At 37.4% G+C, this 23571-nt stretch overlaps 1 protein-coding gene across 5 annotated transcripts in view; it reads left to right on the top strand.

Annotated features, from left to right (window-relative positions):
• stau2 (staufen double-stranded RNA binding protein 2) overlaps positions 1-23571 on the top strand; it is a 368617-nt gene that overhangs the window by 56746 nt on the left and 288300 nt on the right. For all 5 annotated transcript variants that reach the window (XM_028803455.2, XM_028803458.2, XM_028803457.2 and 2 more), the window contains one exon: positions 5227-5362. In XM_028803455.2, coding sequence (XP_028659288.1) covers positions 5227-5362 — 136 coding nt within the window. The remainder of the gene's footprint in view (positions 1-5226; positions 5363-23571) is intronic.

Raw genomic sequence — 23571 nt, forward strand, 5'->3', positions numbered from 1 at the left:
GCACTTTGTTCCAAAATTAATCTGGCTTGTCTAAATGAGCATTTGCATAGAACAAGCGACTCTGTTTGTGGCTTGAGTGCAGAAAGGGCTTCTTTCTCATCACCCTGCCATACAGATGTTCTGTGTGCAAATTGTGCTGAATTGTAGAACGATGTACAAATACACCATCTGCAGCAAGATGTTCTTGCAGGTCTTTGGAGGTGATCTGTGGGTTGTCTGTAACCATTCTCACAATCCTGCGCATATGCCACTCCTGTATTTTTCTTGGCCTGCCAGACCTGGGCTTAACAGCAACTGTGCCTGTGGCTTTCCCTTTGCTGATTACATTCCTTACAGTTGAAACTGACAGTTTAAACCTCTGAGATAGCTTTTTGTAGTCTTCCCCTAAACCATGATACTGAACAATCTTTGTTTTCAGATCTTTTGAGAGTTGCTTTAAGGATCCCATGCTGCCACTCTTCAGAGGAGAGTCAAAGGGAAGCACACCTTGCAATTTTCAATCCTCTTCGTCCCTTGTGGCACATAAGGCTTCAATGAGCTCCCTCCATCGCCTGAGGTCCTTTGTAGCATGTTGTGCTTCTCCCCATGACAGGTTCATCTTTTGAAGCTCTTGTACCACCGTTCTACTCCAGGTGTTTTTGGGTCTTCCAGTTTTTCTTTTTCCAGGTGGCGTCCATCTTAAGGCAACTCTTGGGATGCGGTTTTCCTCCATCCTTAACACATGACCAAGCCATCTTAAGCGTCTTAATGTAATGTCCTTGGTGATGCATTGACTGTTTGTTTTCTTGTATAATTGTTGGTTTGATATTTTGTTGGGCCAAAAGATCTGGCAGATTCGTCTGAGACATCTGTTGTGGAAGACCTCAAGTCTCCTCATGTCTGTACTGACCACATGCCAACACTCTGAACCATACAGGATGACAGACTTTACGTTGCTGTTGTACAGGAGCATCTTTGTTTTTAGGCTGTATTCTTTAGACCTCCAGATGGAACAGAGTTGGGAAAAGGCGCCCTGAGCCTTTCCCAGCCTTGCTCTAATGTCTTCATGGATAGCGCTGTCCTTGCTGATAAGGCTGCCAAGGTAGGTAAAGTTCTCCACAAACTCGAGTGGTGCTGCATTTACCTGGATGGGTGCTTTGGGGAATGAGTTTATGCACATCACTTGGGTTTTGGAGGTGTTGATGTTAAGTCCGGCCTGTCTGGCATATTTATGAAACCTGTCAGTTTTCGATTGCATGTTGGAGTGGTTTGTTGAAAGGAGAGCAACGTCGTCTGCAAATCCATGTCTTCCAATTGAGAGGACAGGGTCCATTGGATGCCTCTGGATTTGTCTGCTATTGTATTGGTTGTGATCCATGTCTATTGCAAGTAGAAAGAGGATGGGAGAGATGATGCACCCTTGTCTCACTCCGGACTGTACAGGGAACCATTCAGTGAGAGTGTTGCCCATAAGGACACTACACTCAAATTTTTCATAGAAGATTTTTTTTATGATTGTAATTATCTTATTTGGGATTCCATAGTACTGGAATATCTTCCAAAGAGTGTTACAATGGACACTATCAAATGCTTTCTTGAAATCAACAAAGTTGATGTACAGGGGTGTGTTCCATTCTAAGCACTGCTGTAGGATGATTCGCAGTGCAAAGATCTGGTCTATACATCTTCTTTTTTCCTGAAGCCTGCTTGTTCTTGTTTAAGCTTGGAGTCAATAGCTGGCTCCATTCTGTTAAGGAGGACTCTGCAGAACACTTTGCTTGGGATGGACAGAAGGCTGATTCCTCTCCAGTTGTCACAGTTTTTGGTGTTGGCAATTGACCACCTTAAATACCTTTTCTCATGATTGGACACACCTGTCTGTGAAGTTCAAGGCTTAACGAGCTAATCCAACCAATTTGGTGTTGCAAGTAATCAGTATTGAGCAGTTACATGCATTCAAATCAGCAAAATTACAAGGGTACCCAAATTTTTCACATTTGATTTAATGTCATACAACTAAATACTGCTTCACTAAAAATCTTTGTTCGGAAAACACCCCAGTACGCAGATGTTTCTTGGAAATAAAAGACATACAGCTGTTATCTTTTTTTGTTGAAAGTAGAATAAATTATTATGGAGGCTGAGAGGGATTCCCAAACTTTTTCATATGACTGTATATATAAAAAGAGGGAAAAGATGAATCTTGTTTGATTTTGCTATTGTTTCTTTTAATATATCAGGATAATTACTTTTTGACTCTCGTTTTGCATGGTGATTCCCAAACACCAAAGAATTCAAGTTCAAATTAATTTCTGTCTCATACCGATAAGCCAGTTATATGACAAAAAAAAAATCATCTGGTACAGATTGTTTGGTGCCTCTGCTGACACTGGATAAGTACATTTGTGAAAGTGTAATAAATGATATGTTCACAAAATACGAAAGATCAAACTGCACATATTTTCTGATCTGAAAAAGATACCAGCTCTTAGCTTACAAATAAACAAAAACAGTCTCTGAGTTATATAATTTTATAACTTAACTGCTCTCGTTTTAAGTTGCTGGACAGTCACTTTAATTGAGTCTAAGCAACAGTACCTTTAGCTTAATAAACAAAATGAGTTATATATTTTATAAATTAACTGCTTTCAATTAAACATTTCCAAGAAGTATTCTGCTTAAAATTAATAGCAAAATTTCTGCCATAACCATTACATTTAACATACGTCTTTTTACTGTAGCCTTATATGGTAATTGTTTTGGGCGCAGAATACTTAGTGTGGCGCAAATTGTTCTTAACAAATTAGAACATCTGTTTTTTCTCACAGCTCAAACTATTTAATTTTTTATCTACAGTGCATCCAGAAGTAATCACAGCACATCACTTTTTCCACATTTTGTTATGTTACAGCCTTATTCCAAAATGGATTAAATTCATTTTTTCCCTCAGAATTCTACATACAACACCCCATAATGACAACATGAAAAATGTTTACTTGAGATTTTTGCAAATTTATTAAAAATAAGAAATTGAGAAAGCACATGTACATAAGTATTCACAGCCTTTGCCATGAAGCTCAAAATTGAGCTCAGGTGTATCCTGTTTCCCCTGATCATCCTTGAGATGTTTCTGCAGCTTAATTGGAGTCCACCTGTGGAAAATTCAGTTGATTGGACATGATTTGGAAAGGCACATACCTGTCTATATAAGGTCCCACAGTTGACAGTTCATGTCAGAGCACAAACCAAGCATGAAGTCAAAGGAATTGTCTGTAGACCTCCGAGACAGGATTGTCTCGAGGCACAAATCTGGGGAAGGTTACAGAAAAATTTCTGCTGCTTTGAAGGTCCCAATGAGCACAGTGGCCTCCATCATCAGTAGGTGGAAGAAGTTCGAAACCACCAGGACTCTTCCTAGAGCTGGCCGGCCATCTAAACTGAGCGATCAGGGGAGAAGGGCCTTAGCCAGGGAGGTGACCAAGAACCTGATGGTCACTCTGTCAGAGCTCCAGAGGTCCTCTGTGGAGAGAGGAGAACCTTCCAGTAGGACAACCATCTCTGCAGCAATCCACCAATCAGGCCTGTATGGTAGAGTGGCCAGACGGAAGCCACTCCTTAGTAAAAGGCACATGGCAGCCCGCCTGGAGTTTGCCAAAAGGCACCTGAAGGACTCTCAGACCATGAGAAAGAAAATTCTCTGGTCTGATGAGACAAAGATTGAACTGTTTGGTGTGAATGCCAGGTGTCACGTTTGGAGGAAACCAGGCACCGCTCATGACCAGGCCAATACCATCCCTACAGTGAAGCATGGTGGTGGCAGCATCATGCCGTGGGGATGTCTTTCAGCGGCAGGGACTGGGATACTAGTCAGGATAAAGGGAAAGATGACTGCAGCAATCTACAGAGATATCCTGGATGAAAACCTGCTCCAGAGCCCACTTGACCTCAGACTGGGGCGACGGTTCATCTTTCAGCAGGACAACAACCCTAAGCACACAGCCAAGATATCAAAGGAGTGGCTTCAGGACAACTCTGTGAATGTCCTTGAGTGGCCCAGCCAGAACCCAGACTTGAATCCGATTGAACATCTCTGGAGAGATCTTAAAATGGCTGTGCACTTACGCTTCCCATCCAACCTGATGGAGCTTGAGAGGTGCTGCAAAGAGGAATGGGCGAAACTGGCCAAGGATAGGTGTGCCAAGCTTGTGGCATCATATTCAAAAAGACTTGAGGCTGTAATTGCTGCTAAAGGTGCATCGACAAAGTATTGAACAAAGGCTGCAAATACTTATTTACATGTGATTTCTCATTTTTTTTATTTTTAATAAATTTGCAAAAACCTCAAGTAAACTTTTTTCACGTTGTCATTACGGGGTGTTGTGTGTAGAATTCTGAGGAAAAAATGAATTTAATCCATTTTGGAATAAGGCTGTAACATAACAAAATGTGGAAAAAGTGATGTGCTATGAATACTTTCCGGATGCACTGTATGTGAGATGTAGAACTACATAGTCCTTCACAGTCAATGTTGGTACAAGTTGCTGACAAGTTCTTTCTTTTCAACTGTACCAGTGCAGGGTGATGACTTCGATTAGTTCCCCAGTAAACCAGTGGCTCCTTTTGTCTAGGAATTGTGGGCTGTGTTAGGTAGCCAACAACTTCCTGTTTTGAGAGCACTGTTGTTGACTGAATCTGGTCTGTTTTCTCAGAAACATGTTCCTTAGTACGACTTGCCTTGAGGTGAGCAATCAAATTTGTTGAGAATAATTGGCAGTAAATATTGGCGTATTTCTAACAATAGTCCAATAACCGAAGGTAGCATTTTGTTGCTTTATCAGCAGATACCAATAGTGGGCCAATACAATCTAACCATCCCTGAAAATTACTACTTAGTTTTAGTTATTTTAATATGGATCAGTGCCTTATAGTGGAAAGAAGACCATAAAGCTACAAATTTAAGTGTATGTTATGGGCTCACCTGAATTTAAATTTAACTCGCCTGAATTTGGAAAGTGTCACAGAAAGGTATATTGCACTTTATATGTTGTTATATTTTGACCACAAAGACAATGGATAAAATAATGAAGCACTCATTCACTAATAGCTATTTAATGCTATGAACAAAACTTTTACAGCTTCACACATATATATTTTATAAAGAAAAAAAAGGTAATCCTTCAGGTAACTACAGGTTCTTCTATGTTTTAAAGTACATATGTAAAATAGCTTTTTTTATATTATGCACAGGAAGTATAACCCCTACCGTGGAGCTAAATGGCCTTGCAATGAAAAGAGGAGAACCTGCCATCTATAGGCCATTGGATCCAAAGCCAATTCCCAATTACAGAGCCAACTATAACTTCCGGGGAATGTTCAATCAAAGGTAATGTTAATAAATATTACTGCCATATACAATTCCCTAAACATAATGTTGTTGCTGATATGATTCACAGTGGGGAAGACATGTTTTGGTTTGATGTTCTGTTTTTTGGTATTGCAGTGTACTATGTTATAATCAAGGTCAAAAGGTTTATAGTTTTGTCTGCAGTCACATTGCTATACAGTAGAATCATTGACTTTCATAAATAATAACTTTGTCCTTCACACCATACCTTTGTAGCCTGTCTAGTATATTGCTATTAAATGCATACTTTTGACCAATGAAACAATTGTTACTAATCTGCAGGAGTTGTATTGGTATCAACATTGTTTCTCTGAGCATTCTTTTTCAGTCTGAGCCATCTTCATATACTATGTAGTAAATCAGAGTTTACCCAAAAATATATTTTCGTATTTAGGTTGATGATAGTAATAATTTTTGTTTATTATAAAATGTATTGTATAGAGTAATCTTCACCTATAGGAGTTTTTTGTATTGATACCAAGTTGAGGTTTGTCTGTTGTTAATTGTGAATGGCTCTAGTTCCTTATAGCCCTAAATTGTCTTAAGTGGATTTGATAATGGATATATTTATGGCTGGATATTGTTACTTTAATCAAAAATTAAAGCAAATTTATAATAACTATTCATTATTAAGCAGGCATTGGAGCGGAAATTGAAGCAAAACTTGAAAGAAAAGACATGAGAATGCTGCAATGGATGTGTGGACCGTCACGGAATGACCGGAATTGTTTTTCACTTGTGCAAACTTAGCACAAGTCTTAAATATCTATACAAATAAAATATTTCTTCTTTCCTGTCAGTGTCACTTAAAAATATTTTGTATGTATGTATGAGGTTTGATTTCTCGCGAGGGGGTGCAGTGAGTATGTACGCCTGATGAGCCCAGAATTAGGGTGAAACACGTGTCGCGTACTCTTTGCATTATTTGACAGTAAAACATTGCAACATACAGTGTGTATTTACAGTCTTATGAAAAAGTTTGGGAACCCCTCTTAACTCTTTGGATTTTTGTTTATCATTGGCTGAGCTTTCAAAGTAGCAACTTCCTTTTAATATATGACATACCTAATGGAAACAGTAGTATTTCAGCAGTTACATTAAGTTTATTGGATTAACAGAAAATATGCAAAGTGCATCATAACAAAATTAGACAGGTGCATAAATTTGGGCACCCCAACAGAGATATTACATCAATACTTAGTTGAGCCTCCTTTTGCAAATATAACAGCCTCTAGACACCTTCTATAGCCTTTGATGAGTGTCTGGTTTCTGGATGGAGGTATTTTTGAGCATTCTTCCATACAAAATCTCTCCAGTTCAGTTAAATTTGATGGCTGCCGAGCATGGACAACCTGCTACAAATCATCCCATAGATTTTCGATAATATTCAAGTCAGGGGAATGTGACAGCTATTCCAGAACATTGTACTTCTTCCTCTTCATGAATGCCTTTGTAGATTTCGAACTGTGTTTTGGGTTATTGTCTTATTGGAATATCCAACCCCTGCGTACCTTCAACTTTGTGACTGATGCTTGAACATTATCCTGAAGAATTTGTTGATATTGGGTTGAATTCATCCGACCCTCGACTTTAACAAGGACCCCAGTTCCTGAACTAGCCACACAGCCCCACAGCATGATGGAACCTCCACCAAATTTGACAGTAGGTAGCAGGTGTTTTTCTTGCAATGCGGTGTTGTTCTTCTGCCATGCAAAGCGCTTTTTGTTATGACCAAATAACTCAATTTTTGTCTCATCAGTCCAAAACACTTTGTTCCAAAATTAATCTGGCTTGTCTAAATGAGCATTTGCATAGAACAAGCGACTCTGTTTGTTTTGTTAGTGCAGAAAGGCTTCTTTCTCATCACCCTGCCATACAGATGTTCTTTGTGCAAATTGCACTGAATTGTAGAACAATGTACAAATACACCATCTGCAGCAAGATGTTCTTGCAGGTCTTTGGAGGTGATCTGTGGGTTGTCTGTAACCATTCTCACAATCCTGCGCATATGCCACTCCTGTATTTTTCTTGGCCTGCCAGACCTGGGTTTAACAGCAACTGTGCCTGTGGCCTTCCATTTCCTGGTTACATTCCTTACAGTTGAAACTGACAGTTTAAACCTCTGAGATAGCTTTTTGTAGCCTTCCCCTAAACCATGATACTGAACAGTCTTTGTTTTCAGATCTTTTGAGAGCTGCTTTGAGGATCCCATGCTGTCACTCTTCAGAGGAGAGTCAACGGAGAAGCACAACTTGCAATTGACCACCTTAAATACCTTTTCTCATGATTGGACACACCTGTCTATGAAATTCAAGGCTTAACGAGCTAATCCAACCAATTTGGTGTTGCAAGTAATCAGTATTGAGCAGTTACATAAATTCAAATCAGCAAAATTACAAGGGGACCCAAGTTTTTGCACAGCCAGTTTTTCATATTTGATTTAATTTCATACAACTAAATACTGCTTCACTAAAAATCTTTGTTCGGAAAACATCCCAGTACTCAGATGTTCCTTGGAAATAAAAGACATACCACTGTTATCTTCTTGAAAGTAAATTATTATGCAGGCTGAGATGGACTCCCAAACTTTTTCATATGACTGTATATGCATATCGTCTCTCTCTCTCTCTCTCTCTCTCTCTCTCTATATATATATATATATATATATATATATATATATATATATATATATATATATATATATATATATATATAAAATAATATACAATTAGGTCCATAAATATTTGGACAGAGACAACTTTTTTCTAATTTTGGTTCTGTACATTACCACAATGAATTTTAAATGAAACAGCTCAGATGCAGTTGAAGTGCAGACTTTCAGCTTTAATTCAGTGGGGTGAACAAAACAATTGCATGACAATGTGAGGCAACTAAAGCATTTTCTTAACACAATCCCTGCATTTCAGGGGCTGAAAAGTAATTGGACAAATTAAATAACTGGAAATATAACTGGAAATAAAATGTTCATTTTTAATACTTGGTTGAAAACCCTTTGCTGGCAATGACAGCCTGAAGTCTTGAACTCATGGACATCACCAGATGCTGGGTTTCCTTCTTTTTAATGCTCTGCCAGGCCTTTACTGCAGCGGCTTTCAGTTGCTGTTTGTTTGTGGGCCTTTCTGTCTGAAGTTTAGTTTTCAACAAGTGAAATGCATGCTCAGTTGGGTTAAGATCAGGTGACTGACTTGGCCATTGAAGAATTTTCCACTTCTTTGCTTTAATAAACTCCTGGGTTGCTTTGGCTGTATGTTTTGGGTCATTGTCCATCTGTATCATGAAACGCCACCCAATCAATTTGACTGCATTTAGCTGGATTTGAGCAGACAGTATGTCTCTGAACACCTCAGAATTCATTCAGCTGTTTCTGTCCTGTGTCACGTCATCAATAAACACTAGTGTCCCAGTGCCACTGGCAGCCATGCACGCCCAAGCCATCACACTGGCTCCACCGTGTTTTACAGATGATGTGGGATGCTTTGGATAATGAGCTGTTCCACGACTTCTCCATACTTTTTTCTTGCCATCATTCTGGTAGAGGTTGATCTTGGTTTCATCTGTCCAAAGAATGTTTTTCCAGAACTGTGCTGGCTTTTTTAGATGTTCTTTAGCAAAGTCCAATCTAGCCTTTCTATTCTTGAGGCTTATGAGTGGCTTGCACCTTGCAGTACACCCTCTGTATGTACTTTCATGCAGTCTTCTCTTTATGGTAGACTTGGATATCGATACGCCTACCCCCTGGAGAGTGTTGTTCCCTTGGTTGGCTGTTGTGAAGGGGTTTCTCTTCACCATGGAAATGATTCTGCGATCATCCAACACTGTTGTCTGCCATGGATGTCCAGGTCTTTTTGCGTTGCTGAGTTCACCAGTGCTTGCTTTCTTTCTCAGGATGTACCAAACTGTAGATTTTGCCACTCGTAATATTGTAGCAATTTCTCGGATGGGTTTTTTTCTGTTTTCACAGCTTAAGGATGGCTTCTCTCACCTGCATGGAGAGCTCCTTTTGACCGCATGTTGTCTGTTCACAGCAAAATCTTCCACATGCAAGCACCACACCTCAAATCAACTCCAGACCTTTTATCTGCTTAATTGATATGACATAACGACGGACTTGTCCACACCTGCCCATGAAATAGCCTTTGAGTCAATTGTCCAATTACTTTTGAGCCCCTGAAATGAAGGGATTGTGTTAAAAAAATGCTTTAGTTGCCTCACATTTTTATGCAATAGTTTTGTTCACCCCACTGAATTAAAGCTGAAAGTCTGCACTTCAATTGCATCTGAGTTGTTTCATTTAAAATTCATTGTGGTAATGTACAGAACCAAAATTAGAAAAAAGTTGTCTCTGTCCAAATATTTATGGACCTGTGTGTGTGTGTGTATATATATATATATATATATATATATATATATATATATATATATATATATATATATATATATATATAAATATTAATAATAATATAGAGAGAGAGATGTAGATATAGATAGATAGACAAATAGCTTTTAGCACTCATAATTCAATGCATTGTATTTTAAGTAAACATTTTTGCTGTAAGTTGTGTGATACTCACAAATATCTGTAGAGGGCAGCAGAGTCTTGTTTGCAGCTTCTCTACTTGAATGCTTTAAGCTCATTTTTTAGTATTTAATGATAACTATAACTAATCATTAAGTCTGGTTTTCATTTTATTTCTGTTTTCCAGTTAAAATTTTGTATACATCCAGACACTGAAGTACCTGAATCTGATTTTCAGATTTGCTTTTTCATATGTAGGTAGCCCTTTTGCCTGTTAATTTCAATGCAGTTAATAGCATAAATCATAATTAGACACTTGATGTAATAAGAAAGGTGATACCTCCATTTTGAAAGCTGAAGTATATTGCATGTCTCATTCAGTCTCCTTTAATCTGGTTGTCCTGGTAGGAGTTGCTGTGTCAACACTCCACACTGAACAAACCAAGTCACCCTATCTTCAGCAATGTTGCTCATATCGTTTTACATAACTCACAGATTTTGACAGGTCAGCTGAGACATTTGGTGTACCAAAAGTCAAAAATCCATCTAAAGCCCATGTGAAATAGTGCAGTACAAAGTTCATTTAAATAGCCAGTCACCAGGGTAAGGACTGAAAAGGTTGATACAGGGAGAGAAAAGCACCAAAACAACAGGGAGTGTAACATTCCCCAGTTTTGTTTCAAAACCAACCCTGGAGCACGAATAAATGCATATTAGGGCAGGTTATGATGTTTCCATATTTGTGCTTTACAGATGAGCTTGTGATAGCACATCTATAATAATCTTTTCAGAGAAAAAATTCTGAAAAAGTTACATTGTTTAGCCTTTAAATAAATGTGGCTCAGTATAGTTATAACAGAGATATTTAAACTTAACACAAGATAAAATAAGGTTAATGCCACCTTTAAGAATAGGTGTTCAGTAAGGACTGGGAGCATAGATAAATGTTATTGTGGTGGTTGCATAGGTGAAGAGGAGGAAGTTGAGATTGAACTGGTATTGCTGATGGAGGTGTCATTTATTCAGTGGGCATTAGGTGTCCCTAGAACATCATCAGAAAGAGGCACTTGAACTGGTGGACAGGACAGTAGCAGTTGATGCTCTGCCTCAGTACTGGGAGCAAGTGACTCATCATAATAGTGTGTGATCTCAAGGGGCTATACAGTCTATGGACAGGATTAAGAAATCAGAGACAGCATCTCTTGGTTGTGAGGACATGAGCTGTGGGGTTGCTTAACCTGTTATTGTGGAAGGTTAAAATACCACAAAGCCACTAAAAGGCACAGAGATTTAGTACTGTAATGGTCAGACCAGAAAGCAACCTAAACCAGAGAAATATTGGTGAAAGAAATAGGACAAGGCAAACTTGTAGTTAGAATACAAGCAAATGGCCAAAACCAAAGAAAATTAAAAACCAAAAACTAATTAAAAAGCTAACAAATTGAAAAACACTAAGAATTAATTATTGTCTGAGTTTTTTTTTTTGTTTTTTATTTCGCCTTATACAATTTCTTGTATTAGGAATTTGTTAGTTTTCGCATACCCCTTGGGGTCAGAGCACAGGGTCAGCCATGGTACAGCGCCCCTGGAGCAATTAAAGGTTAAGGGTCTTGCTCAAGGGCCCAGCAGAGTAGGATCTCTTTTGGCAGTGACGGGGATTCGAACCGGCAACCTTCTAGATACCAGCACAGATCCTTAGCCTCAGAGTCACCACTCCGCCCCATGGTTCGAGTCAAACTAACAAGAAAAGCCCTTTAAGGAAAAAGAAATCATGAGCAAGTGCAGCTAATTTATTTTCTAATTTATCTGAATGCTAGAATAGTGTACTGTGCCACAATCTTTAATAGTCAGTGTATGATGACAGTGTGAAGTACTATGCTCCTGCCTTACACTGTCTTCTCTCTGAATAATATTTGAAATGACCCGCATTAATCTCTGAGGGCTTTGTAGATGGCACAAAATTTATATCTAGCTTCATTACATAATTTACCAGTAATTGTAAGGCATGCATGAAAGTACTTCTGCCACATTGCCCCACTTACCTGGCTTCCTTGGTCGTCCTTTCACATGCATTTTGAGAGTGCTAAGAGATGTCCGATTGCCTCTCACAATTGGGCTGCATTTGATTGGAAGAAGTTCTGTCATGTCAGAAATTTTAATTGTCTGTCTTTATAGTGTGAGCAGTCTCGTAAACTGATTTTCTGACGTCGCCATCAAATTTCCCTAAAATTCATTGTGCAATGACCATACATGCATAGTCTGAGCACCCATGTAGTAGTGTGTTGATTGGATCGAATGTGCTTGTGCAGTTTGAGTATATATACAACTGGTGATTCTGTTGTGCAGTGTGAGTAGTCACTTTACCACGATTTCTAAAAATCTCATAAAAAGGAATTTAGATGCATACAGTAAGCAACACAATAAGCACCATGGAAAGCAACTCTTCTACGCCTGAAATATTGGAATATGTTTTTCTTCTGTGAAGTGTAACAGATCAGGTGAATGAGATGTTGTAATGAACAGGAACCAATCGGGGAAGAGGCACGTATTAAGCATGCCCCAACCAGAGCATGATAGAGTCTGTGTTTTCAGAAATCTTCATTTTCGCCTCGTCCACATTGAAACGCCACACTGGCGTTTAGACTCCGGCACTGGAGAGCATTTTCAGAAGTATTTGTTTTCATAGATTCAAAATGCCAGGGTAGTGTGGACGAATGGCAAAAACGGAGACATACTAGTGTGGATGGGGCCTATTGTGGTTTTACAGTTTTCTAATGAGACTCATTAACAAATTCAAACAAAATAAACCACAAACATCTGTAAATGTCTTGTTGGGTTTATTTTTGTGTAAATCTTACATGTCCTTGCTGTCATAATCCTACTGGCTACCTGATTTTGTTTTAATTTTACATTTTTGCACATATAATTCTTGAACAACAAATAAAGCAAATTCAAAATGTATCTGATTTTCTCGAAAACAGTATGTTACAGAGCCCTACAGAGGGCTGGCTCCCTGCCCAGTGCTGTTTCTTACTTTGCACCCAGTGCTGTTAGAAAAGGCCATGGATTCTGGTGACCATGAATTGGACTGGGTAGATTATGTTATTGCCCTATACAGAGATGGTCTCTCGAGTCTGTTGCTTCTGGGATAGACACCAGCTTCCCTGAGACACTGTTCAAGATATGCACATTAGGAAAATGGATGGGTGTTATGTTAACATGTGGCCAGAGTGGTACAGCAGATAATATTAATATACTGCAAAAAAAAAACAGGCCCTCACATGCAAACTCTGATTAAAGCATTTACTTTCTGTCTCTCTTTTTAACATAAGTGCTTATGCACAATTGTAAATTTATTCCAAATGAGTATGTTTGTGTTTCAGTGTCGTTATATTGCTTGTTCCACAGGAAGGGCTTCTGCCTTGCTCCAATTACCTTAAAGATGGGCTGTGTTAAAACACTTGTATCTAGATAAAATTTTACAGTCTGATATTGCCTTCCTTATTGAAAGGTATTTCAACATAAATGGTCATAATAGTAATATTTACACAAGACAGTGCTGTTAAAATTAGTTGTACTGTAGTTGTTATTTTAAGATGAAGTATTACTTAATCTCAACACCTCCTAGTGCTAAACTGAGCCTCCCACTCTTTGCTGGCATAATGACATCATATCACAGCAGAGCACTTCTTGGATAGAATCTCTGTTTCACAAGTCTATAAAGGCATTTATATTTCACTGTAGTAATGGGTTGCTGATAAAGCAGATTTATTCTGTTCTCATTCTGGGAACTTGCTGTATAGTATGCAGTATCTTAAGATGTCCACAAACTTGACTCAGTTTTCAAAACAGCACCCTCAGTAAGGCAGCAAAAACACATGAAGGTACAGTATTTATTATGATTGAACAGTAATAAGGTGCTAAGATGGTTAGTTCTGCTGCCTCACAGCTTCATATTCTTGGGTTCAGTTCACCACCTGGAAACTGTCTGTGTAGAGTTACACATGTTCTTCCTCTGTCCACCTGTATTTTCCTCCAGGTATTCTGGTTTTCTTCCAAAATTCCAATGACGTACATGTTAAATTAATCTAGTGCTTAGGGTGAGATGAGTGTGGCCCATGTTGGAGTAATACAGATCCACCATTATACTTAACAGAATTCTGCAGATAGGCATTGATGTATTTCTTGCCTGGTGTCTTTGTCAACCAAAAATGCTTTTTATGTAACACTTTAGTCAAGTTTGAAAGTAATATTGCACCCAAAAATGATACTCTTATTGTGTGTTACTTACCTCAAGTAGTTTGTTAGTGACGTTTGAGAAAAAATTTTATTCTCAGGGTTTCACGGAGAATGGCAAAAACAAATATTTTGATAGAATGGGCATCTATGATGAAAAGTTGGACCACAGCAAACAATATAAAAATGTCCAGTTATCCAGTCGTATACCCACAATATGGCAAAACACTTGCATTTTTTTGCTAAAAAAATGTTGAGCAAATACTTTCAGAAATTCAGAACAGTGCATGGAGTGGAAACATGTTCATACTGTATTGGAATACACTTATGAAATGAAGGCCGTATCCATGACCATTCAATACAGGGAAGAAACTGATTTTAAATTCAAAAGCTCTGTGCCATGTGATTATCATAAATGACCATTTTATCAGAAAGTTTATTATTGCCATTCTCCATGAAAAAGTAACACATTTTTTTTGTTGGCCATCAGTATAAAACACATGGGGAAAATAATATATAAAAGATAGAGTTTTTGGGTGAAATGCCCTTTTAAGAGATTTAAAATTCCATCCACTCCAGTAAAAAATGTTGTAATTTTAATGCTTGGTTACATTTTTGTTTCATGCTTGACTTTATCCTTTTTTATCAATGTGTTGGGAAGTGTTTCCTTATACTTGCACGTCTCACTTCTTAATAATGATTAAGGTAATGGATATGGTCAGCAGGTAAGGGATTGCCCTGGAAAGTTAAGTGCCAAAATGGTAGAGGACAAGGAATGTTCTAAGCAGGGACACCCACAGTGATAACTGTAGGACAGAAGGGTGCCTTTCTGTGCTGATGGCTCCCCAGAAGTGTATGCACAGCACACAGGCAAACACAAAGGTATTTGGTTTACAATATTATTTGGATTTCTTTGACATTTATTCAGAATGTAGAGAGACATTGGGATGTTCTCCTTTTACTGTGGCTTTTGATCATTATATTAAATGAGTTAATGCAAGTAAGTAGAAATAAGAGTTGCATGCAAATCAGTGTTTATTGCTCTGTACCAATATCTGACAATTGCATTGTTCTTGCACAGAAGTATTTAAGATTTTTAGTTTGTGCAACTTTTATTTTTATGGCTAAACTAAGACCTGTAAAAGTTAGCCTCATATGAACTCAAACTGTTTTGAAATGGTGCTTTAATGATGGCACTCCTGCTTATTCTTATCTCATTCCATTAAGAGGGTCTGCAATTTGTTGGCTGTCTTTTGAATAGCTCATCTTAGACTTAGTGTGGGAGAGGGCAAGGTGGCCTAACTCATCCTTCCCACGGTTACTATCTTGAGGACCATTTAATCCGGACTGTGTTTACAGCCTCCTTCATCTACGGCTTCATTTTCTGTTCACAGTAATTCTCATTTTCTGCTTTTTTGTTTTTGCTTTTATCCTTCTGCCAAAATCCTGACAGCAACGCTGTGTTTTACCTATTTAGCAGCTGCTGCTTAGATGCAGTTTTTGCAGTGAATGGATCAATTAAAAGAAACAGGGTTTAAAATTGCAATAGAGGAAAGTCAAGTGGTCTGACAGCTTCTGGACTCTAGCCGTAATTAAAAAAAAAAAAAAAAATTAAAAGCTAGCTTTGTTTGTTCAAACAGGAAAAAGCAAGCTTGCAAGGGAAATGAATTAGTAAGTAACTGAATGGATTCATTTTGTTTATCAAATTTATTTTATTGTGCTCTTCATCTCTTAGATTGAATTTTGCCTGTTTGTTTTTTTCCATTGTCAGAAACGAAATTAGCATTGCTATTGAATTTTTAAAGTCTCCATAAGCTGTTTTGTTTTGCTTTATTTAACTGGAGCAGAGAATGGATGACCAGTCATCCAATGGCTTTCATTCCAGTCTCTTCCTTTAGTCATTTCCTAAGCCTGTATTGAGCTGAATGACCCCACACCACTTAAACCTATTCCATAGTTGGCAGTTTTAAAAAGTTCTTCCTTGAAACAAACTATTTATGTCTAAGAGAAGTGCCGAATCTTTTCCAGTGTACTGAATAATTAGAACCAAACGGATCTGAGAGATCAGATGCAATGAGAACCGGAAGAAACAGCAGCCAACAAGAACGCAACTATAATTTTTAATCTGAAGCAGCCTTGCCAGGTGGAAATTAAAATCAAAGTAACCCAAGAGCGACAGTGGTTGAGGATGTTTTGAAATACCATCCACTACATGTGCAAAGAGCAATTTATATTTGGAAAATCTGACTTATTTTCTCATTAGATAAAGTGATACCTCCAGCTGTGTCTAATGAGTTGCATTTTAGTGACTATAGCCAATAATAACTATTGCAGCTGGCACTAGCCTTTCCATCTAAATAGCCTTTCTTGCCATCTCGTTATTCATCTTACATAGAAAAGAATTAAGGAGTACATTTATATTTACTCATTTGGCTGATGCCTTTATTCAAGGCAACTTACAACATTTTTTGATACCAAAAGAAATGTAACCAATTGTTTTTCAGTTGAAGCACAGGCAGGCCAAGTGGCTTGCTTATTGTTACACAGTGTCAGTAGTGGGATTTGAACCTAGTACCTTAGATTAATTAATATATCTTTCTGTAAACACCATCACAACATATTTAAAGATACAATGCAAAGCAACTCAATATAGGACTACAGATTTCAAAACGAATTATTCATCAGCCTTCTTTTCCTGATCAGAATTGCAAAGAGATGGAACCTTGCAACACATACAAGGATGAAATAATATCCTTTCTCACAAATTCAGATTAGGGAATTCCCAGTTTCACCATCCCAGGAATGTACAGTAATTTGCACATTCATATATTCCATGGCAACTCAGTGTTCAACACATGACACTCTCATACCAGGTAAATGTGTAGAGATTCTGAAAGGAGCACAAGAAATCCATAACCACCAATTGTAGAGGTATTCTATTGTTAAAAAGAATTTAGGTTAGTAAGCAGGAATAGTCTCCTTTTGCTTACCAGGTATCTTTTAAATATTATTTTGCCCTGCATACTCAAATCAAAAAGATGCATTTAAGATGTAAATAGAGTCAAAAATTAAAGCTGCAAGGCTTCATATGCAGCTACATTTTTATTGTTTCATAAAGAACCTCAATGCCCAACAATCGAGGGATCTGCTCAAAACTTTTTTATTGTTGCTTCAGTGCTGCAGAAACACATTAGATAGTACCTCACTTATTTGATGATTGATTAAATTTCCTCACACTTCTCAGATAGCTAACCTTTGAAAATAAATAATCTTGTGTGAAACAATGAAAGTAATTGTTAAAGATTAATTTAATCACATAAACTTAAGTGTGCATATCTACATGAGTATATGGTGATAACTATGATGTTTCCAACAGTTTTGTAGCTTACTTTACAAATAAAGAAATAAAGGGAATTGTGGAAATTATTTTAGGTCGCAATGATCAAAATTTCCAGGTCTACTTTCCTGGGTTTTTTATCCTGACGTTTTGGAAAATTTATAGTTAACATTATTGATGTAGTCTGCATGTATGAGAGAAGTTGCTGAGATTCCTTGAAGACTCTACCAACATCCTGACATCAAACATTTAATTGAATACACCCAAGTTCATTGATAGAAAATTAATAAGGTTATTTGAGTATCATGATCAAAAGAGCCTAACAGATACACTTTTATACAGTGTCAGCTCACTCACACTTTTATGCAGTGTCAGCTCCAAAAATGAGTGAGCATTTACTGACCGGGCCTTTAAATAGAAAACAATTTGGTGTCATAAACAGTGAAACTGATGGGGACAGCTGTTCTAAGGTGGTGTAATTTACGTTTTTCCTTTGTAAGTTGCAGAGCACTAAAGATTACTCTGCATTGAATAGCAAGCCAATGTATAGGAGTTGTTAAGACTGATGTGGTTGTTGTTTCGAATCAGGCCTGTGCCAGCATCATTTTGAGCTTGTTATAATTCGTTGAGTACTTTGTGCAGGAGGACCATTGAAAGAGAACGGAATTAGTTTATCCAAGAAATAATGAAGGCATGCCAGAGTAGTTCCACATGTGAGATGCAAAGATAGAGTTGCACTCAGGCAGTGTTTTGGAAACAAAAAAGAATGCCAGGGTTTTATTTAGTATAACACTGAATGAAATCACAAGTTAATGTTGATGTACTGACAGTTTATCCTTTATTGTAATAAAAGTGTTGCTCTTGTATTACATCCTGCATTGTGAAATATTTATGCAAAAATATTTCAGCTAGTTAAACTTTATTACATGCACATTGCTTTGTGACAACCTAAAGAACTTTGAAAACTGTGTTTTTATTTTTTGCACACAAAAATCACAGCAAATTGCTTTTTTGAGCACGTTGAGCACAAGAAAACTTTTTCTTATCAAAATCAGCAAAGGGCCTTGACATCTAGAGAAATTGTGTTTACATTATAATTAATGCTGTAATCCTTCATTATAGAGAAGCCTATGACATCTACATTCTGTCCCCTGAAGGAGTTTTGTAACAGTTTTAAATAATTGCAACAGTTGAAGTGTGAAGCTGTGAAGTGATTGGATTAATGTGTACATCACACAAATGCTCAATGGAACCTTTTTCTACATGGCAGTTCCCAAACCTCCCAGACTCCCTCTGCAGTCATTTGCTCATCTTTTATCTTGGCTTGGCTTTGTTGCCAATTTAAATCATGAGCGTTAAAAGAGTTCTCTTACATGGGATTTACAGGTCAATACTCTAGCCAGAAAACCCATGCTATTCATTAGTAATCTTGGTAACTCACCACTCACTGCCATCCAGGTCTGTCTTGCACAGGAAAAATGGATTAAATGTTATAAAACTACATTTTGAAATAATACTGTAGCGACACTACCCCTCACAACACGTTGAAAAAGAGTTTTAATTGTTTAAATAAGAGAGAAATTAAATATAATAAAATGTTTTTTCCCTCTGTTGTGTGTTTGAGCCTTATTTTATTCTTGAAATTTAATAAAAACAGAAGAGCGACCTCTTTTAACTTTGACACATGTCCTCCCCTGTCTGTTCTCTATTTTTTGATGAACTGAGCCATATATTTTCTGTGCTCATATAGTTCTTAGTTTTGTATAAGCATCATCAGAGCTATATCTTTGGTCTTGAATTTACCATCTAATGTGTAAAGTTGAATGTTGGTGTGTGTGTGTTTTTGTCCTGTAACAAAATCTACACCATTGACCCAATCTTTCAGATTTTCCTTTTGTATATGGGAAAACCATAGGCTGCGTTTCATTCCAAAAAGTACTCAGAGGGGTCCCCACCCCAGGCAGCGCCAGGTATCCCTGCTTATGTATGTTGAGTGTGCAAATCCATGCTGTTGAACCTACTGTACTTCCACCAAATTTTTGCATGGATTCTGAATGGATTCTGAAATTTAGTTAATGTCCAAACCCTAGGCAGAATTGTAGTGCCAAAAACTTGTTAAATTAAACACTATTAAATAAAGTACTTGCAACAAGGTTTGAAAAAATATGTACAATATCAGATGCAAAGTAGCATGCAGCACAGATTTATAAACGTCACATGTACAAAATCACTCAGTATGGCATCTGGGAGCCTCATCCCCAACAGCAGAACTTTGTGTTATGTTAATCAAGCCACAAAATGACTATGCTCACTATTAACACTATGATGATGTAGTAATTACAAAAAAAATTAAACTAATAATAGTATTATACTTTATTGTACTAGTCTATCTTCTCTGGACTTGGTGTAGCACTATTATGTCTTTTTTTGAAGCCTAGGGACCAAAACTGCATGCTGCACTCCATGTGAGGCCTCACCTGCGTGTTATACATCTTAAGCAAAACATTATTTGGCTTATACTCCACACATCATGAGATATAATCTAACATTATTATGTAGGCTCCTCTACTCTATGACTCGTAGGCCCTTTTCATAATGGATACATTCAAGTTTCAGACCTCCCATTATGTATTAAGTCTTACATTTTTACTTTCAGCATGTGATAACTTACATTTGCTCATATTAAATTCCATCTGCCACAAATATGCCCAAACCTTTATGCAGAATTAAATAGCTGGTTATTTAGATCATTATGTAAATATATACTGTATATATTGTGTAACTAGCAGGGGGCACCATTGAGCCCCAGACTCAATAATGCCCAACACAGTCCTAGGTTCAAATAATGGATTTTTAAATTCACCAAGCATCTTGTACAGTGGACACGGCCGATAATCATACAAAAGCAATGAAAGTCTTTCCTTTCCTTCTGCCTCCAGTTGAGTTTTGCCTGTTGCCTCCCAACTCTGATTCCATGAGGTAAGGCAGCGGGTCCTTTTATGCTGGACCAGGAAAGGCCTACAGTGACCTGGTATAATTTGTGGGCGGTACTTCTAGGTTGCTTGGGAACCAGGGTAATTCTACCCTGATACCGGCGCTTTGTGGCACCCAGGGACCCAGACTGGGATGTACTTCCAGATTCCTCTTCCCATGAACACTTGTGGGAGACCAAGCCGGGATGCCTGCAGTGGACCACTGCCACCTAATGTGTAGGGGAAGGAACTGTTCCCTGGCCTCCGTTTTTGCTTGTCTGTCCCATGGGACCTTTCTGTCTTGACAGAATGTCATGCCATCGTCCAGCAAGGGTGCACCTCTGTCCTCAGTGGCACTAACGTATAGAAAAATAAAATAAATAAAAGGTCAGTCACCCCAGCACTGACCTGTATGGGCCAACACTTTTAGCATCATCTGTTGTCCTTCAGATAGGTTCCTTCACACCATAATCCTTTGCCTTCTGTGCTTCAGCCAGTTTTGCACCCATTTACATACCTGTTCGATTTAGGTTAATAATAGGCCTCTTACATAAAACTTTACGAAAAGCTTTTTGAAAATCATGATAAATAATATCAGTCATATTATTTTAGGAAAGCTTTTTCACAGTCTTTATTAGATTAACTCTTTTTAAGTGTTTCACATTAATGACTTAAAAAGTTGAATCTACACATGAAACTGAGCTGCTGGTTCTTTTACTTCAAAGTGCTGGGTTCTAAAGCATATTCCAGCAGCACCATATGCAAGGCAGGAACAAACATTAATGAGCATCACCGTATTGCAGAGCATAGCCATGGTTACTCATACTGGGCTTAGAGTCACAAATCAACCTAAACTGCCTACCTATTCAATGTAAAGTGAAATCAGAGTACCCATATAAAACATATGCAGACATAAGGAGAATGTGCAAAGGCTTCACAGATAATAGACTTTGGCCTGAAACTGGTTTGGGTTTCTGGTCTCTGGAGAGTAAGCAGCACTAACTATTGTATCTTCATGCTGCCTATTGTAATTCTAGCTATGTTTGGAACTTCAACCTGAAAGGGTTATTCTACTGTGCTGATGTTTTAAGTGGCCAAAAGATTCATTTCTCTATACTAAAATATATACCTACTATGTCTTAAGATCTATTCAAAAACATTTTTGTTCATAGTATATGTTTCTTTCAGAACCAAGTCAACATGTATGCCAACAATCACTAAACTCAGTATTATGCTATTATTAAATTATTAACTCTAGAGAGGAAATCACCTTTGGAAAATTACTCCTGCCTAATGAATATATACTAAAACCATTCCCATTCATATGCCACATCAAGAGATGGTCTACAGAATTCCACTATGGTAGGACAGCTTTCTAAAATGACCTTCAATGTCAATGCAGAAGAAAATGTTGATATTCTGCTACAAATTGTAATAGAGAACTGATGAGTAACCATATATTAAATAGCAGACACTGTAGGGATTAGGTATAGGTCAGATGAAATTATTTTTCTAGAACAATTAAATTTATAAATGGCTTGTGCACGTAAGGTGACCAGATTGTTTAATAATGAAAAGCAGCACCACCATTTGTAGATTAGATAAACTTGATTAATCCCATGAGGAACTGTTCCAAGGTAAAATACAAAACACATTTCATATCTGGGGACAAAACTTGGAAACATCATTTTATTTAGTTTGAGTTGAAACAATGGAAGCATTGTGATTCTCCAACACTAAGAATTAAAAGTACAAGCCAGTACCAGCTAAATCATGGGCACAATTGTGTATGACTTTAATGCTGTAGCTCATATTGATTACATGCCCCAAAAAGCCTACATTATTAGTCAATATAATATTATATTGATTTGTTTTTGTGCTAGTGACAGTTAGTCAACAGCCTTCTTTGCCTCTTTTTTCTATCTCATTTTTGCTTCACAACAATACCTTCACTCACACAGTGTGTAGTTTGTAAAGGTTTCACTGCAATACCCAGTTTGTTCTCCTGATCTGACCCCATGTGACTTCCACCTGTTCCCCAATCTGCAGAGCTACAGTATCTCACAAAAGTGAGTACACCCCTCACATTTTTGTAAATATTTTATTATATCTTTTCATGGGACAACACTGAAGATATGATGTCACTTTGATACAATGTAAAGTAGTCAGTGTACAGCTTGTATAATAACAGTGTAAATTTGCTGTCCCCTCAAAACAACTCAACACACAGCCATTAATGTCTAAATCGCTGGCAACAAAAGTGAGTACACCCCTAAGTGAAAAATGTCTCACTTTTGTGAGATACTGTATGTCCATGGACCACACTATGCCAGATAAAGTTGTTATCACAAGCAAGACCAAGCATTTTATTTGAGTTCCATAGAAAAGCATTGTAAATGTTATAATAAGCATGTTAATGTTCACAGGAACGATGTTGAAAAATAAAGCCTGTTTTTTTCTACTGCTGTTTATCTGAATAGGTCAAGCTTAAACCTATTTCATTACCATTCATTTTGTCATAAGTGAAAATATGTTTCCAATATTTTTAATATAATGTAACGTGTGTAGTTTTTATTTTCCTGACATCATTAGCTGTCCTGAAATTAATATACTGTACATGGAGTTTATAATTACATTAATAAGGTAACAGTCAAATTTTTCTATCTTTTATTACCATTTCCATTTTTTGTTCTTTTACAAACAGCTGCATTGATTCTTGGGATTTAAGTTCTACAAGCTCAGTACTAGTCCAGTAACATCACTGATCCTCACATTTCTGACAATTTATTTGAAAATGGCTGCACCATTTCAAGCTGTGTTTTTTTTTTAAATGCACTTATATGAAAGAGTACTTTTCATTATTAAGGGATAGAAAAATGTGCCTTTTCACCTCTAAATATAAAAAGTTATAAGTGTAATTCATTGAAGATTATTCTGTGTTAAATGTCTTTTGTTATAATCACAGAAGGTTGAACAGAGATATAAACTAGGTTCAAAATCCTTAAAGACGTTTATTAAAGTCAATTAAGATTCATTCTTTCAGTTGCAATAGTAACACAGAATCAACAAAGCACATCTTTACTCAAAGTATCTTGACATCTGGAAC

This window comes from Erpetoichthys calabaricus, chromosome 6 (genome assembly GCF_900747795.2).
Source record: "Erpetoichthys calabaricus chromosome 6, fErpCal1.3, whole genome shotgun sequence".
In the NCBI taxonomy this organism is placed as follows: domain Eukaryota; kingdom Metazoa; phylum Chordata; class Cladistia; order Polypteriformes; family Polypteridae; genus Erpetoichthys; species Erpetoichthys calabaricus.